Here is an 18,896-nt window from a genome sequence, read left to right on the forward strand (position 1 = left end):
CCCCATGTTGGCGCCCGGAGCCTGCTTCGGATTCTGTGTCTCCTTCTCTCTCTGCCCCTCCCCCCTCTCAAAAATAAATAAACATTAAAAAATTTTTTTTTAAGATTTCAGAATGCATATTGAAAGGACAAAAAAAAAAAAAGAAACAGTAACACCAATTTTTGTTGTTGTTGGGGGGGTACTATAAATGAGACAAAATTCCTTATAAAACTTAAAATACTCTTCCCATAATATCCAGTAATTGTGTTCCCTGGGATTTGCCCAAATGAGTTGAAAACATGGCCACACAAAAAAAACCTGCCCATGAATATTTATATCAGCTTTATTCATAATTGCCAAAACTTGGAAGCAACCAAAATGTCCTTCGATGGAGGAGTACATTGTGTGTAGTGCAGCCAGACAATGGAATATTATTCGGTGATAAAAAGAAATGAGCTATCAAGCCTTGAAAAGACAGGGAGGAACTTTAAATGCATATTACTAAGTGAAAGAAATGAGAAAAGCTACATGCTCTATGATTCCCACTAGGTGACATTGTGGAGAAGGTAAAACTCTGAAGACAGTCAAAAGATCAGTGGTTGCCAGGGGTTCAGGGGAGGGGGAGAGAAATAAGTCGCTGGGGTACCGGGGAGTTTTAGGGCAGTGAAACCATTCTGTATGGTACTCTAATGGCAGCTACGCGTCGTTACACATTTGCCAAAACCCAGGGAATGTAAGACAAAGACAAAAACCCCGAAGCCTTCATGTAACCTATGAGCTTCAGTTAATAAGAACGTATCAATATTCCCAACACTTGCAACAAATGTATCACGGTAGGAAAGCAGAGGAGTGGAGATACAGAGGAACTCTCTGTGTCTCCCTTCATTTTTCTAAATCTAAAATCTAAAACCTCTCGAAAATAAATAAGCTGACAAATTAACAAAACATAAGCACACACGCTGCAAAAAGAAAATACGTCAATAGAGCGCTGATGTCTTCAAAATAAACCTTATCAAAATTACTACAAAAATAAAAACTCTGACAGATCAGTAACCATGAAAGGAAGCAGATTGATCAAAGAATTTCTTGGGTGGAAAACGCCTAGTTCAAAGGAATTTACTATCTCGTTCTTTCAAACGTTCGAGGAACAGATCGTTCTATGTTCCTGCCCTGGCCCAGGCCTTTAAAACATGCGGCAAGGGCCCTCAGGGCCCACATCAATGACTGATACAAAGCTCTTTCACTGGAACCTACCTGTCAGCCACTGTTGCAAGTGCTTTATTCAAGTGACCTTATTAGACACTTATCCCGATCCGATGGGGATGTCCAATTATTACCCCCATTTTGTATCTGAGGAAACTGAGGCACAGAGAAGTTAAATAACACATCCGAGAGCACACAGCTAATAAACAGTGGACTGGGTTTTGAGTTCGACTCAGTGCGGTTCCTGAGTTCTTAACTACACTGCAACATATAAACGGAGGGTCTCTTGTCCTTCACATATAAGGAGGTTTTATAAATTCACACACACACACACACACACACACACACACACACACACGCACGCACACACACACACACACAGACAAGAGTGGAGAGACAGACTCCAAATGCTGACTGCGGTTGTCTCTGGAAGATAAGACTGTGTTTTGTTTTATTCTCGTCTTTGTTTTCTACATCTTTCAAATTTTCTGCAAGGTGCGTCCACTACTCGCATGGTCGACACGTTTCACAGGCCAGGAAAGAAATCTGTTCTAGAACAACTTGCACTTTACGTGGAATTAAATTTCTGTGTCTCTTCCTAAGTTTCAGGGGGTGACGTGGCAAATTCGGTTTTCTGCTAAGCCCATCCCAGAGCCAGCGGAGCAGAATTACAGAGGAGGGTCTCATCACAGAAGCATCGGCAGGATGGGAAGAAGACAGGCAGAAAGGTCACGCGAGCAAAATCCCGAGACGTGGGCTGGCCTCCACTGCACGGGCTCAAAGGAGCTACAGTGTCTCCTCGGCAAGGTCACTAATGTGACCTTGGTGGCCCAGAACCGTACCCGGGGTCAGCTGGGTGACAGAAAGTGAGCGGAGCCCATGGTGCTCCCGACCACATCAGAGCCCCGTCCCCCGACCCCTCGTCTGGAAGGAATTTCTCTGCCGGCAAGTCCACTGTGGCCGTGGTTCCAAACCAAGGCCTCTGCAGCCTGTGGCCCCAGGCTCACCATGGCCCACAGGGCATTAACAGACACTCAGCTCACAGCGTACCGTGGGCAACGGCGAGCCCAGGACCCCTAACCCGACCCGGGGAAGGCCCTGCCACAAAACCACTGGGAGAACAAAATAAATCTCTCACGTTGCAAAGGAAGGCTGGGAAATCCTTACAAGACATGTTTCACTTCAGAGACTGAAGAATAACTTTCTTCTTTTTTAAGTTTACTTATTTTTGAGAGACAGAGAGAGAGCGTAAGTGAGGGAGAGGCAGAGAGAGAGAGGGAGAGAGAGAGAATTCCAAGCAGGTTCCGTGCTGTGAGTCCAGAGCCCGATGCGGGGCTCGATCCCACGCACCGTGAGATCAGGACCTGAGCTGAAACCAAGAGTCGGACGTTTAACCGACTAAGCCACCCAGGTGCCCCAAGAGACTGAAATAACTTTCTAGGCAAGTTTGAGACAGAGTTGAAAGTGGGGGGCTAGCAAAGCGTGGAGGTGTCCCAGATGCCCACATTCATCAGGTTTCCCGAGCAAGGTATGTCCGAGAGGGGTGCGACCCCATCCCAATCCTGGCCCCTGGCTGCCCCCCTCGCTTCCAAGGGGTCTGAAATACAGACGTGACCACGTATCACTGCCGGGACCACATCAGCCGCACCTCTTCCAGAATCGGGAGTCTCAGACTCACTCCCCTGCCCTCAACAGCTCTGCCAGATGTCTAGGGGAGACCAGAGCTGAGCCCCAGGGAGCGTCTGACCACACAACAGTAGGGAAAGGCTCCCAACAAGGGCTTGGATGAAAAACCAAACTGCCCACAGCAGTGAAACACTCTCATGTATCACACACACACACACACACACACACACACATACACACAGAGTAGGTCAATCCCCAAGCAGGGTACCTGCTTAAAGCCTCAAATCTCACCCAGCCCAGGCATAAGGAAGCTCCCATTCACCGACATGCATCCCTTGGGGAAACCCATTCTACACCCACGATGGCGGAAAATCACGTTCCTTTCCTACAGATCAAAGACCACTTCCTACGGAGGCTGGCTCAGCTGTCCTGGGTCACGAAGAATCCACTTGAACACACACAGAATACGCGTTCTGTAGCCCAGAACGCTAGTTCCAGCACGGGGCAGGGGCTCAGTAAACGAGTCCGCCATTCATGTCGAGCACTGGGTGTATCCTGAGAAGAAACAGAGGATCCCGAGCTCTTGAGACTCATATCCTCACAGAAGAGAAGGGCTGCCCGTAGGAGTCACTAGGATGTGACAGAGGAGGGGACTGGACCCTGAGGAGGAGGTCTAGGAAAATGAAAGAGAGGTGATCAGGGCAGGCTTCCTGGAGGCAGCATTTGCAGAAAACTGAAGTTCGAAGCCAGGGGTTGGCAAGCCTCAGCCCATGTGATGGCCAAATCCAGGCCACCACCTGTGTTTGTAGGGCCCAAGAGATAAGAATAGTTTTGTAGTTTTTAATGGTTACATTTTAAATGGTTATTTAAGTACATAATGTCCTCAATTTTGCCTCTTGGCCAACAAACCACATATTTACGGTCTGATCCTTTAAAAACGTCTGCCAACTCCTGTAACTGAGACACACGCACAAAACAAATCCCAGATAGCAAATAAAAGCCATCGCTAATGCTCGCCGAGGGCTTGCCGTGTGCTCTGCGTGCAGCGTCCTTCGGACGCTATTTCACGGTCACGTAGCCCCATAAAGGGATGTCCTCCCCACTCTGCAGAGGAGGAAACTGAGTCACAGAGAAGTTAGGGCCTTGCCCAGAGTCGCACAGCCAGTGAGGGTAAAGCCTCATCCCTCATCCCAAGATGGCCTCTCCGTTACCAACTCAGACGCCTGTCCAGTTCCCTTGGGAGAAAACACATGACCCATGTTCTCAGCACACGACACATGTAAGAAACAAGCCCGTGTCTGGCTGGGGTGAAAAAGGAGGCAGGGGCGCCTGGGGGGGGGGGGTGGGGCTCAGTCAGTTAAGCATCCGACTCGTGATTTTGGCTCAGGTCATGATCTTGCAGTTTGTGGGTGTGAACCTTGCACGGGGCTCTGAGCTGATGGTGCAGAGCCTGCTTGGGATTCTCTCTCTCTCTCCCTTTCTGCCTTCCCCCACTTGTGCGCTCGCTCTCTCTCAAAATAAGCAAATTAGGGGCGCCTGGGTGGCGCAGTCAGTTAAGCGTCCGACTTCAGCCAGGTCACGATCTCGCGGTCCGTGAGTTCGAGCCCCGCGTCGGGCTCTGGGCTGATGGCTCGGAGCCTGGAGCCTGTTTCCGATTCTGTGTCTCCCTCTCTCTCTGCCCCTCCCCCGTTCATGCTCTGTCTCTCTCTGTCCCAAAAATAAAAAAAAATAAAAAAAAAAAAAAAGTTGGAAAAAAAAATAAGCAAATAAACTTAACAAAAAAAAAAAAAAAAAAAAAAAGGAGGCAGAGATCAGAAATGAGAGGCAAACAGAAACAAGTAAACTGTCTCAAGGCCTCAGCTCAGAACTGGCACCTTGGCATTCGCCTTATTCTATTCTTGCCGGACCCGGCAAGGCACACAGACCAGCCCAAAGGCAAGGGGCTCTCGCCTGCTGTGAAGGGAATGGAAAAGTCACATGACAATGGGGCAGACACAAGGAGAGCTGACGAACTGGACCAATGATGCAACCAACCGCATGGACCATCTCAGGACAGTATCTAAGATGCGCTTTGCTGCCCGAGCTGACAGTGCTCCTCAGTCACGTGTCCTCCAAGCCAGAGTCCCCAAGGGGAGAAGTCCGCATCTGACACAAGCCCTTGATGGCACTCGCTCACATAACAAGACGGGGCTGATATCTGGACCACCCACACCTTGAAGATGAAGCGGGTGACATCTCCATCGGCCACGATGCAGGTGACGTCTGTCCACCTGCCACCCGACCCCATCATCCTGCCACCTGCCCACCGAGATCTGGGGAGAGATGGGAGAGGAGGCTGGGCACCGGGTTCTGAGAGTGCCCGGCTACGTATGTGAGGCCCCCCGTTCTGCCCAGCACCTCCCCCGGGGGCTCCTGCCTGACCCCAGGCCAGGGTTCCTAACTGCAGGGGTACCTGCCTCCGTGCACCACCTCCACGGCCAGGTCTTCTCTCTCCCTCCTATATTTGCACATCACGGCCCCCCACACGGCTCCTCTGCCCCCCTGGGTTACCCCCAATGCCTCGATTTTGTTTTAACAGGAGGGCGATGTAAAGAAGTCCCACGCACCGAAATCCCCTGCAGCGCACTCAGTGAATCAGAGCCGTGCCGGCTGTCCTGGAGACCAGGGACCCCAGCCCACGCAGACGGCGCTCTGAGGCCGAGGCCAGGGACACAACTCTGAGTGGGCTAGAGCACACGTGCGCGTGTGTGCACGCACGTACACACATGTGTAAAGAAATGGGCCTTGAAAAATCTTCCTGCAAATGCCTCCCCAAATTTTAATAACTTCCAGTCCTGGGAATGAACAACTAAAACAATTTGAACCAACCCCCGTGCCAAAGCTAAAAGAAAAGGAAAAAAAAAAAAAAAGATCTAGACAAAATATTTTTTCTAATGTTTAAAGTACTCAAAAATGAACAAAACAGTAAAGGCCTCGGCGGCCCGCATCCGAGGGCAGCAAGAACCCAGCCCTGGGAGGCGTTGACCAACCCTGTGATCCTGAAGGGACCGCTGGCGTTTTGATCAGCCTGCTGGGACACAGGGACAAAAGTCGTGCCCAAGGCCCGCCCGAGGTGGGCGTCCGATTACCACCCATTTCACTGCGACTCCCAAGGTCACGGGGTCCACCAGGGGGAAGAAGCAGAGACGCAGCCCCACATAACGCGTCCTCGGCTCACCTTCCTGATACGTGGCCGGGTTCTCACACAGAGTCGTGACCCTGAGGCTTCTCTTTCCAGGAAGCAACTTTATTCGTGCCGGCACCGCTCAGTTGGGTTCGTACCCGAAGAACTGAGCCCCGCACGCCACGTAGAGTAGTTTTTTTATACATTTTCTGTTTCTTTGCCTCCCATTTATGGTAACACGCAAACATGCAGTCTGATCAAGTGATCTCATGTTTACAAGGTCATGAGGGATCTTGTCACGTAGGCGCATAGTCAGGCTACCTTCACGGGGTTTTTGTGTGTGTGTGTGTGTGTTTTTCTTTTCTCTCTTTTTTTTCCTCTCCTTAGGGAGGGGACCCTACCACAGACTGATGGCAATGGCAACAGTGCGTGCCTGTCTGCTTTAAAATGGGAGAGAATTCCTACTTGTTAAGTGATTACAGAAGTTTGTTGAATTTCCGTTTGTATTTTAGGAGGCACTGTTGGTCATACCTATGATTTCTTAGACGGTAAGTTTTTGGTTAGAAACACAGCCCCAAACCATGACATTACGCCTAAGGGAATCTGCAGCTCCCTTCATGACAACCGACTCTATTACACGTGGATGGGCTCACAGAGCAGCTGAAAACAGATCCTGCCTCCTTACAGGCAAAGTTGTGAAACATTGTGTTTACTTAAGCGGCTGCGCTAAGCAGAAAGTCTAGACTCAAAATCTTGGGTTCCAATCCCCGTTTTGCCACTTACAGGCTGCATAACCACAAGCAAATGACACATACTACCAAGTCTCATTCTCCTTATCCATAAAATACAGATAATGGTACAGGGCGCCCGGGTGGCTCAGTCGGCTGAGTGTCCGACTTCGGCTCAGGTCACAATCTCGCGGTCCGTGAGTTCGAGCCCCGCGTCGGGCTCTGTGCTGACAGCTCGGAGCCTGGAGCTGCTCTGGATTCTGGGTCTCCCTCTCTCTCTGCCCCTCCCCCTGCTCGTGCTCTGTCTCCCCCTCTCTCTCTCTCTCAAAAAAATAAATAAAAACATTAAAAATTTAAAAATATATGGATAATGATAATGACGATACCGGTAATATCCACCACATGCAGAGAGACACTGAGAGATACTGCACACGAGGCCCAGTGCCTGGCCTTAAGCTACTGAAAGTTGAAATGTTTAAGAAATGGTTGTTATTAATATTAGGAGAAGTGCAACCCTAGATACCAGAGCTTAGCGTAATAGAGATACAGTAACAGTGACGGTCACAGTCGATCACGGTAACAGCCAGCGCTAGTGGGCCAGACTTGACCCAGGAGTCTAGAACCGATGTCTTCGGCCATCCTAAGGTAAGTAATTAAAAGACCAGTATTTTTACAATGGAGTAGGACCCCAAGACTAGCATCACGTGGTTTGTAAATACGAGACTCTCTCTCTGACTCCAGAGGCCCCTGGGTCTGGCTGGGAGATAAGAAACGTACACGCAATGTACACAGGCAGCTATGAGGCCCCACCAGAAAGGAAATGAGGCTGCCATGCCAGGCGGCAAAGGGCGGGGGCGGACAAGGCAACCCACCCTGCAGAGATTCTGCAATGACTTCTGTTGAGTCAGTGGGGAAAATGCGGCTGTGAGTTTCTGCGCCCTGCAGGAGAGAGAGTGGCTCTGAATGTTTCCCTCCTCCCCCATTCGATAATGGTAAAAGAGAGGCCGCAGAGGCCAGAGAGGCCCGCAGACAGCAGGCAGCCCCAGGCAGCCCCAGGGGAATCTGCAGCTGGCAGCTGTTCCAAGGGACTCTGCCCGCCCTGGGCCGGTGGAGGCTCTCCACAGGGCCTCCCTCACCCTCTCTGACTTCGTCACGGGCCACGGGGACGCTGTGATCATCACTGGCAGCCTTCTCAGAGCTCTTGGTTCTCACGCTTTTTCTGCTGCTATTTTTACCTAAAAAGAAGGAGAGAGAGAAATGCCTTTACTTCCACACATGTCAGAGTCCTCCCAGGATGGTGAGAATTCAACCATCGTCGGCAGAGTAGCGCCCCCGCCCTCTGCCTCCCCTGTCCCCAGTGTTGGCACCCTGGACGCTGAGGGGCTTGTGGTCACAGGAGATGAAGTGGGTCGCTGCGAACACCCAGGGAAATTAACACTCCCCATAAAAACAGTGTGTACATGCAGGCCGTCCCTATTCGAAAACTGCAAAATACCCTACGGTAGGACTTTGACCCTCGCGGGGGGGCCCAGGTGGTGACACCACACCTAATTGATAAAACGGAGCTGGGAACTCCGGACTTCTGACCACAGCGCTAGGATTTCCCACCAGGTTGGGTTCCTCCTACCAGTTCTCTCCAAGGCCCTGGCTGGGGGAATGGGAGTGATGATGCCCCCACCAACTGGAAAGACTCCTTACCAGACTCCAGGAAGCCTATCTGCTCATTCCCCTGGTCCTTCCAGCTTCTGTCATGCTGTACTCCCTCTCTCTGCTCCTGAAATACCAGCCTCCTTTCAGCCTTAAGTTCACGCGCTGGTCCTCCTCCTTGCATTGTTCTCTAATTAACTCCTGCTAATCTTGCACATCTCAGCTTTGGCACCTCCTCTTTTGGCTTTCCTGAACTCCCCAGCTAAATCAATGTCTCCTCAGATGGGCTCTGATAACACCTTTCTTAGGTAGAGTTGCCTCTAAGCGGAGCCTGATGCAGGGGTTCAGTTACGCACGATATATCACGGGGGGGGGGGTGGGGGCCAGGGGGGAAGGGGGCGGGGTTCTAAAGGGAAAGGGGAGGGAGAAGAAGGACAGGGCAGAGGAAGGAGCTGAGTAAGGCTGAATTCTCTCTCAGCCAGAGGCGGATTCAGCCTGATCCCACAGGCAGCTCTGGAGCAGGAACGACACACAGAGCATTGTCCCCACCTTGAGACAAGAAGCCACCTCTTCTGCAGTTGGTTAGCTTGGCCACACATCAACCAACTAAAGAGTGACAGATGTACATTTCCCACCTATATTCTGGAGAAGGGATCAGCTATGAGCCATCACAGCCAAGACCCCAGCAGCTGGGATACGGGTGTACCTACAGGAAAAGAGGGCCCGGGCAGGGTCCCGGAGCCCCCACTACCTGTGCTGTGAAGCATCATCACATGCGTGTAACATATGTCAGTCTGTTCATGAGGGCAGGGACTGTGTCTCGTTCTGTTTACTGCCGTATCTCTGGAGTCTGGTACGTAATAAGCTGTGATGAATGAATGAATGAACAAGCTAATGAGTCACTAAATGACAAACAGACGAGAACAAGAGGAAGGGCAGGTCTGCGGAGAAGGACGTTTATTTGGACTTTAAAAAGCAAGTTGAAAAATACCAAAAACATCTAGTGGACTTTGTGCCAATTAATGAATCATTTCAGACTGTTCTACAGTCACCACCCCCCCCCCCAAAAAAAAGATACTCATCAAGAAAACCTTAAGTCTTCAAAAAATTCAAAGGGCACATTGGGTCCAGCCAAAGCTGATGCTCTCTCCATCGTATTCTGGAGTGATGCCTGCTGGGAGTATCTTTCATTTTCCATGAAAGTGCCCCCTCAGGTCAAGAAAGCCAAAGAGCCAAAATGTTCAGAAGAGAGCTGAGCCAGAGAACCTACGAGCATCTGACATCAGCCTGATGTCACCTCAGCATCTGCCCTCTTCTGTGGGGAGGAATGTCACGGCCAGTGACCTCCAAAGATGGCCCCCTCTGAAGGGCCTGACCAGGGGTCCGTAAAGATCTTGGTTGTTTACAAAAACTGGTGCCATCACTTTTACGAGTGTGGAGTCTTATTGGGCAGAAAGATAGGATATTAAGGACGAAAAAAGTTTTACAAAATATGTGAGGGAAAAGCCAAAGTTCTGGAAAAGAATGTTCCATCCCAACCCTCCCCCGAAGTCGGCCACTGGTTGCAAGCCTTCTCTCTCCCAGGACAACCTCTGTGGAGCCTCCGTGCCACCATGGGAGCAAGCGTCAAAGAGTGGGGCCCGGTGACTCCCCCAGCCTCACCTCCCGTGTGCCGCATCGACGCCCATGACACAAACGTGCCCACGCAGCTCAGGGGAGCCACCGGGGGCCCAGGTGCGGGGCAGATGTCAAAGCCCTGAGAGTTGAACTCCCCAGGGGGGACCGACACGTGGGGAACACAATCCCCGAGGAGGTGGCAAAGGGGCATAGATCACAGAAGCCCTGTCACCTCCTCTGGTTATCCGGTGACAGAGTTCCAGCCTATCGTAGGCCTACGGCTCGGGCCCCAGCCCCGGGCAGCCGGGTTCTGCCGCTGCCCTGCCCCACGGTGACCCACCTCACTCCCTAGGCTCCGTGCCCTCATCGACAACACAAGGAGACACGGCACCTGTCTCAGTGGAACTTAGGGGAGGAGACAAACAACGTACGTCAAGCGTTCAGGGCAGTGCCTGGCCTGCCGCAACCACCAAATAAAAGACAGCGTCTCTCTCTCCGTCACCGACGCCACCCCCCCCAGCCCCCCAGCCCCACTCGTCACGAAGCGCCACCCCAGCCGCTAAAGGGTAACCGCTCACACGTGGAGCGTGAGTCACAACCTGGGAGGCACTTCCACGTGGATCGCCACACCGGGTGTGGGCGAGGACCCAGAGAGGGCAGGAAGCTGACCGTGAATTACAGATGGGGACACTGAGGCACAGAAGCGGGAGAGAAGAGACCCACCCACGGTCACGGACAGAGCCAGGAGGCGGGAGAGCCGAGGCGGGCTCCAAGGCGAGGCCCTTCCCAGTCCCCTCCCTCGCTTCCAGGAAGAAAGGCGGCACGCGGTCGGCACAGAAGGCAGATGAAAGGACAGCGGAATAATGCGCAGAGAAAATCAACAACTCCATCTGGGCTGCGTGACAAAAGCGAATTCCTTAAAAGTAGCAAAATGAAGTGCGGACGAGGGCCACATGTTCTATTCTGGTCTATGGTGATAAACATCATGCTTCTTGGTTGATAGGAAACTATTTTTTCCCCACTCTATATACAAGGAGCTTCCAGTCGCAAGCCCCCCCCCCCTTCCAGAAACTGAAAAAAAAATTCTTTGCTGCATATTTTGCATTCTCCCCAGGAAATTCCAGCCCAAGGGGGTCTGTGCTCTCTCTGGTGAAGGATTCAGCCCGGGGGCCCTAAGCTCCTCTCCTGCCTCTGGCTGAGGAACCCACGTGAGAGGAAAGGGCCTCGCCCAAACGCACAACGGGTTCTCGGGAGCTCCCCCAAAATGCAGATGCTCAGGACAGACAGTAATTACGGTTCCACAACCACGCACGTCCGCAGAGAACCCTCACGCGTGGCAGCCGGGAAGACACGGCAGGTGAACGTGTGTGCGGGTGTTCGCGGGCCTAGGGCCATGGCGTGGGGAGGGAATTAGCCTGTGTCTCCTCCAGTTCTGAGAAAGTCAAGCTCCTGGTAGAGACAGGAATCCGAGGACCGAGTAGATCCCGAAAGGCAGGCTGAGTGGTTGAATGAGACACCTGCCTCCGTGAATCGGGGACCTTGAAGGTCTGGGGTGGAGCTGGGAGGCACTTAGCACAGCTCTCTAAGTACTTTTCACCAGGGCTAGACCCAAATCAACCAGCCAACCAATCAGTCAAAAGCTCTCCCCTCCCCGCTCTGCTGGGTATTCCCTAGGAAACTAGCAGGCCACCCTCCCCTCCTCTGGGCCAGCCTCTCGTGCAGGCTTGGTCCCCAGCAGGGCCTCAGGGGCGTGAGGGCCAGCCGCTCCCGACATCTACACAGGGGCAGACACCTTCCTGACCTGCAACCACATAAGAAGCCCTTTGCTTCGAAGGATCCACCAGCGGAAAAGCAACAGATGGGGATGTGCCGGGCGCTGGGCAGGCCACCGCTGGCACTTGCCTGTCTCGGCTGGATGCCATCTGGAAACAGCCTGAGACGCAGCCTTGGGTGCAGAAGTATACCTGGGAGGTGACTGCATGGAGTTCAAGGGAAGAAAGACGCAGAGAAGGAAATACCAATAAACCTAGGCTGCGTTACTGAGCGAGACCCACCGGGACTCAGCCTGGCTGGGGACTCTGGGGGACCGGGTAGGAGGGGCCCCCATACCGAGTCTCCGAGGGCCGGGAGGCTGGAGGTTGACCCGCCACACCTCAGGAAGCATCCTGAGTCCTGAGTCACAGTGAGGAATCCGAGGCTTGGAGAAGCCACACGTGCCCCTGAGTGGCCGAACCAGATTTCGATCCCGGCCCTCTCTGAATTGTGAACTGCCAAACAACCCACACGTGCCTTCGCGTGATCGAGAATTCCAAACAAATCTGTGACACTGGAGTCCTCAGTCAACATTCCGGAGGTGTTCTGTGCCCCTCCGACCATTCCGTGATGCCTGGATGAGGAGCCAACCAGGTGCCAATCAGTTCTGGGCACCAGCCATCCAAAGACACCCTAATTTCATGGGTTTCATGATCCCAGAGTGGCACTAGGGTGGCAGGGACCTCAAAAAGCCACAGAGGGCAGAGTCATTGCTGGAGATGCCAAGCCTGAGAGCCCAGGCTCCCTGGCCCCGGTGGGGACATCCAAAGGACATCCTCACCTCAACACCCAGCCTCAGAGGCCCTGGCTGTCCTTTCCCAGCACTGAAGGCACCATCTGCCATGAGATCCGGCAGCCTTGGACCCTTGAGGTGCACAGGGAACACAAGGGCTATTTTTTAAGAACCGTGGCATCTCACCCAGCCTCCCCCTAACATGGGAGTGTCTCCCCTTCGTCACCCACGCACAGACCCTGGCTTCTGGAAGCACGGGCACAGGCTGGGGGCTTGCCAGCATGACGAGTTGACTTTGGAAAGCATTCTGGAAAGAGAGGCGGTGTCTTAGAAAGCTGCTTGCTGGGGCACATCAAACGGCCTTCTTTATAAAGCATCCTTTCCCTCAGAATTTTATAGGGAGCTTATCTGGACAAATGCTTCGGATGTCACCCTTCGAGTGAGTGTTTAACACCCTGACGTAAAGAGCTCTTGCTACGCGTTCATGCGTGCTGATGGCCCCGTGATTGCTTTTAAAATACACAGTGACGTGCTGACACGTTCTCCCGATCTCCACGCTCCAGCTCTGCCCAAGAGACGACGTGTCCGGCCGAAGGCCGAACACAGCAAGACGCGCTGAAGGGAGACGAGGCAAACCTCCGAAGCGAGGCCCCTTCCAACAACTGGCTTGCAGCACACAACAGAAGGGGCTTTGTTTACCACCACATATGCTCAAATAACGAGTCTTTGGTTATTTCCGCCCCCCACCCCCCGCCCCCGCGACGGGGGCACAACCCAGCGCGGAACACAAACTCGCTGATTCCGGGCACAGACACACAAACGAACGTGGCTCGCGGCCCGCTCTGCAAATTCCACAGGCTCGGGACCGTGGGCCAGGACGGCGGGCGCCCGCACCGAAAACAGCGGCGCCTTCTCGCCAGTCCCGGAAGAAAGCAACAAACAGGCCCACAAGCAGAAGCCCGAAAGGAACCCAAGGCCTGGGAGGGGGAAGAAACAACATCTTCTATTTAGTGTCTGGTGTATCAGCCTGTTTGTTTCTCACTACCACTGGGGAGGGAAAAGGTGAGTGACGTCTATGAACGACGGTTGACCTTTCTAATTTTTTGTTAATGTTTCTCTATCATTGAGAGACAGAGAGACACCGGTCGTGAGCAGGGAAGGGGCAGAGGGAGAGGGAGACACAGAATCGGAAGCGGGCTCCAGGCTCTGAGCTGTCAGCACATAGCCCGACGCGGGGCTCGAACTCACAAACTGCGAGATCATGACCTGAGCCGAAGCCGGACGCTTCACCGACGGAGCCACCCAGGCGCCCCTATGGTTTGCTTTTCTGTCCCATTTTATCTTCTACAAAAAGTAAAGCCACAAACCCTTTGGAGATGACGTGCAAGGTAAGGACATCCCAAATCCACACACGTGCCTAAAACGTGGTCCCCTATGGCGCCCCTCGTGCTGGGATCGTGGAAACTGGGCACCTAGACCTCCATCTCTGGACCCCAAAGCATTCCAACCGCAGGGACCTAGAAACTATTGAATGTGGCTCGTAACAGCCGAATAAGTGGAATTAGAAAGAGGTGGGTAGGTCCCTACAAGAAAGAACACTCTAGCAGTCAGTACCATTCATCCAATGGACGAGGTAGGAAGAGCCCATCGGTGGAAGGGCGTGAGCGGACACCGGGCAGCCCAGCATAGGACTCTTGCAGCGAACAAGAATTCACACGCACGACCACGCGGTTTCCTCCAAGTTCTAGAATTCTGGGATTAACCGATGTTCGCCATGAGGACCTCAGAAACTGCGCCATCGTGAGTCCCACTCGACCTCAAAAAAAGAAGCCCTCGGGTCTGTATCCTGATGGTAAGAGCGGCTGCAGGAACCCGTACCAGTGATAAAATTACAGAAAACAACACACACACACACACACACACACACACACACACACGCAAATGTGAAGTATGTAAAACAGTGAATAGTATTGTGCCGATGTCCCTTTACAGCTTTGACCCTGCATAGAGCGGCGATCCTAACCCACTCGGGACATCTGGCAATGTTTAGAGACATTTCTGGCTGTCACAACTAAGAGGAGGGTGCCGCTGGTTGAGGCCAGGGAGGCTACTGCAGCCTACAACGCCCAGGACAGTCCCCCCATCCTACCCCCACAACATATACGACTGGCACAGAACCTCAATACTGCCAAGGCAGGGAAATCCTGTACTACAGTTCTACAAAACGTTATCATCGGGTTACGCAGGCCCTCCCCATGCTATTTTTACAATCGCCTGTGAGCCTATAATTATTTTAAAATGAAACCTTAAAAAAGATCCCACAACGCTCAGTACATCAGGGCTCTACTTCCCTGGGAATCCCTCAGCCACTCGTGGAAAAAACGCGACGGGCTCAATTAACCAAAGGATTCAGCTGTCCGAGCCACCTCCGGGAGAACGGCAACGTGTGACTTCCGTCGCACATTTCGGTGGTGGCGTGACAGAACAGCCACGGCTCAGGGTCGAATTCACACAAGATCAAGCCCCCAAAATCCTCGGTTCCTTAAGCAAACCCTCCTCTGGGATTAAGACAAGACTCCCTCTGGAGCCTACCACACAGAACCCCTGCCTTCCACTTCCCTCGAGCCCGACCTTTACGCAAGACAGGGCGGTCTGAAAAAGAGGTGCCATCTGTAAAGACAAAGCACATGATCAACGTTTACATTAGTCACATACACGTTTACCACCTTCCTGCCCTCTAAATCTAGCCCCTCACTCCCCCACCAGGCCTCCGGAGCCTGGTGTGTGCATCGTGCACCATCCACCCCGTGAAGCCAGGTCGGGAAGTTCACATTACACACCCAAGGCTGCGATACAACGTTCCTTCCTCCGCAAATGCCTCCCGACGGCATAATGACCACCCGCTTGTGAGAAAGTCCAATGAAGGGACGAATGCTTCCGTTGCACCACGAGTGGCACAGACACCGAACGGCCACTTACAGTGGGGGAAAACCACTTTCCCAACACAGTGTAACTGCACACAACCACCATGGACTCCCCTGGTGGAGTCATTCTTAAACCCGTCTCCTCCACTTAGAGCCCAGGGGTGGAGGGTTCCACCGGCCAAACACTCAAAAACAGGGGGTAAAAAAAAAAGAGGACCGGAGTTTTAAGTTGGTGTTAAGGTCCCACTTTGCTTGTCCTTGCTGGGAGGGAGGGGGAGAGGGCTCTTAAAAGCTCACCCAGCTCATGACAAAGAACGGCAGGCTGGGGGAGGCAGCTCTCCCAGGGAGCCTCGAAGTGGGGTGTCTGGAATTTCCAAGGACCTTTTTCCAGTTTGGGGGTCAGCGATCCAGCCCTCAGCACAGCTGTGATGACTTTTTCAAAGCCCCCCCCCCAACTTCCACGCTGTCTACAGGGGCAGGGGATGTGACCCGCGCTCTCTACCCACCGGACCTTATTTAACACTTGGTGTCAAACAGGTCCTTGGTAACCACCCGAGGAATGAACGAACAACTCACAGACAGACTAGCACAGCCATCTGCTGACACACTGGAAGGTTCTGTTGAACAGCTTTTAAACCAACTGACCGAGCCAAGAGAGGTGGCAGGTTCGGGCTTCCTCTGTGGATGAGGACACCAAGAGTCAGGAAGCTGAGTGCCGAGCCCCAGACCCGGGTATGAAGTGTGGTCTTCAGAGTCCGTCTGGGGCTTCTCTTACATTCCCCTGCCCTCCCCGCAGTGAGTCCCAGAACCCAACATACGTGTCTCCCGCCCACCGTGCCCAGCCCTGCGCTAATCCCACAGCAGGTACTAAAAACCAAAAGCACCTGCAAATCTGATCCAAACTACCAAAGCCAAAAGGCCTTGGGTCCAAAGGCACAGGAGAAGGGCTTTCAAATCTCCCAAGCCAACCAGCGACGCCAGCTTCCTAAAACGGTCAGTGCCTCGGGTTCCTCACCTGTAACATAAAAAGAATACCCACCCCCCACAGCCACTGAAAGAATTAGATGACACCGCTATACACAAAGCTCCTCACGGAGGCACAGCAGATGGTCTACAAATGTGTGTGTCTCCTCCTACTGCTGTTATCAAACCACTGTGGTTTTATGCATCTTAACTCTCCTAATTCCCCAGCAGATATTGGAATTTCTGGATGGTTCTGTTTCAGGGTTACACAACTCACAGCACCGCCTGCCCATTCGCAGAGTCTGTTCACACGCTGAGGCATGGCAGGGCCCAACCCTCAACCCTGTACATGTGCAGCGGGGCTGCTGAGATGGGCCCACACATTTCAGAGTTCAGTGTCCCCACCCCCTCCCGTTTCCTGTCACCTCCTGCTGACTTTCTGAAGCCTTTAGCCAAGCAAAAGCAATTCCTTCCATGCCAGGAGCTGTGTGAGGGTGCCACCGGCGTGCATCTCCTTTCAAGGAAGGCCATGACGAGGCCAGGGAATTTGGCTACAAGCCTGCTCACTCCCCAATCCTGAAATACTAGGACCATGGCCCTCTGCGGTTGAAGCAAAGAACGTTTGGAACAATTAAGAGAAAGTCGTCCCCCCCCCCCCTTCACAAGGAGTGAAACCGCATGGAAGTCATTTGCCAAGACAGGGCTGGCAGAGGCGGATGGATGGAAGGCTGGCCCGCAGGCTGCCAGGCGTCCCTAGGCTTTCCCGCCATCTGCAGCCCAACCTCTCCGCGGGCACAGGAGCCTCCCCAGCAGAGGCTCTGCCGTCCTGCCCCAACTGGGCAGGGGATTCACAGGACCCAGGGAGGGCGCTGAGAGGGGACAGTGGCTGGGTAAAGGCCCACTGCTGAGCTTTCTCCCAGAAGGCGTTGTGCCAAAGCAAGCCAGCCCTTCACGTCGCCAAATCGTAAATTCACTCCCCAGAACACGCCCTGGAGGAAGACTGCAAAAAGTAGACAGAGAAGGAAGGGTGCCCGGCAGAAAGAGCCTTTGCTCGGCCAGTTTCCAACCGGGGCCACCAGCTCCCCAGGCAGCTTCCCCACTGGGCGCACCTGGACCTGCGAGGGGAGCGCCAGCCGGTTGAGGCGCCCGGGAGCTCGGGGCGGCCGGCGGGAGGCGCAGGGCAGTCCCCCAGCGAGGCGGGGGCAGCGACGGGTGGGTCGCGCCCCAGACACACGGGCCTGGAGGCCGGCTGTCCCCTCGCACCAGAGGGCCACCGCTGGGAGAGGCGCGCGGCCACGGGCGCCCCCTCGGGCCGCCCAGCGCACAAAGTCACTTACCTGGCGGCGGCGCCTCGGGAGCCAGCTTCTCCCTCTTGGGAGCCTTCTTGGGCTTGGTCGCCGTCTTGGGCGGCCTGGACTCGGGCGGGCGCGGCTCCCGCTCCCCGTTCCCGGTCCCCGCGGGCAGCGGCGGCGAGAAGGGCTCGGGCTCGGGCTCCGGGCGCGCGTAGTAGGGCTCCCGGCTCCAGGTCTCCTGCACGTAGTAGTCCGGGGCCTGGAGGGCTGCGCCCTGGGCGCCCACCCGGGCCAGGGCCACCGCCAGGAGCGCGAGGGCCAGCGCCAGCGCGGCGGCCCCCCGGCGGGCCATGCCCGCTCCGCCCCGCGCGCCCTGGGCAGGGTCACGGGCGCCGGGAGCGCCGGGCGGGCGGCGGGCGCGGGCGGCGGCGCGGGGGCAGGGGCGCCGGGACGGCAGCGCGGCGCACGGGGCGCGGGAGGCTGCCGGCCTGCGGCGCGTGTGACCGGCCCGCGGGGCTGGGCCGGGCTGGGCTGGGCTGGGCTGGGCCGGGCCGGGGGCGGGCAGGGGCGCGCCGAGGCGCGGGGCGGGCGCAGGGGGCCGGCCCCGCCCTTCCGTCTTCCCTCCCTCTCCCCGCCGGCCCCGGAGGCAGGTGTGGGAGCCCCCTTCGTCCCATGACTGTCCCCAAACCTTGTCCCTCCCGCTGCCCCGACGCCGGCCGGTGAGCTGCCCTGCGGCGCGCCCGCCTCCCCAGGGTCTCAGAGGAGTTTCCGTCCAGGAGGAAGCCGGGGCCCGTCCACAGGTTGCAGAAACGTGGCCCGCCGAGGGAAAGGGCTCTCCCAGCCTCCTAAAGCCTAGCCTCCAGCTCTCCTGACCCCTGCCCCGTGCCTGGCTCCACACCAGACAAGGTTCTCCACTGGCCGTTCAAACCTTTTGCTCAACTTGACCATGATCCTATTTCAGGAACCGTGAATAAGGCATTCCTGAGCCCCCCCTCCCCCCGGGGTCCCCAGGGTTCCTAGGAGTAAAGTTTCCGTGGGGGCGGGGCCCGGTACCCTGGAGGGCCCCAGGTCCAGTCTGACACAGGGACTCTGTTGGACAATAGAGACAGGGAGGGAGAGACGGGGGGGGGGGGGGGGGGGGGGGGGGGGGGGGGGCGGGAGAGAGAGAGAGAGAGAGAGAGAGTGTGTTAGTTATCCTGGGGCCTGCCA

The 18,896-nt window shown here is 54.7% G+C and overlaps 1 protein-coding gene across 1 annotated transcript in view; it reads right to left on the bottom strand.

Annotated features, from left to right (window-relative positions):
* The window catches only part of CPXM2 (carboxypeptidase X, M14 family member 2), a 140,687-nt gene extending 122,648 nt beyond the window's left edge, over window positions 1-18,039 (bottom strand). The window contains exons 1-2 of the mRNA XM_042908489.1: window positions 17,733-18,039; window positions 7,836-7,934 (exon numbers count right to left, since the gene is read on the bottom strand). Of these exons, the coding sequence (XP_042764423.1) occupies window positions 7,836-7,934; window positions 17,733-18,039 (406 nt within the window). The remainder of the gene's footprint in view (window positions 1-7,835; window positions 7,935-17,732) is intronic.
* Window positions 18,040-18,896: the final 857 nt, after the last annotated feature.

The sequence above is a fragment of the Panthera leo genome, chromosome D2, assembly GCF_018350215.1.
Source record: "Panthera leo isolate Ple1 chromosome D2, P.leo_Ple1_pat1.1, whole genome shotgun sequence".
Classification (NCBI taxonomy): domain Eukaryota; kingdom Metazoa; phylum Chordata; class Mammalia; order Carnivora; family Felidae; genus Panthera; species Panthera leo.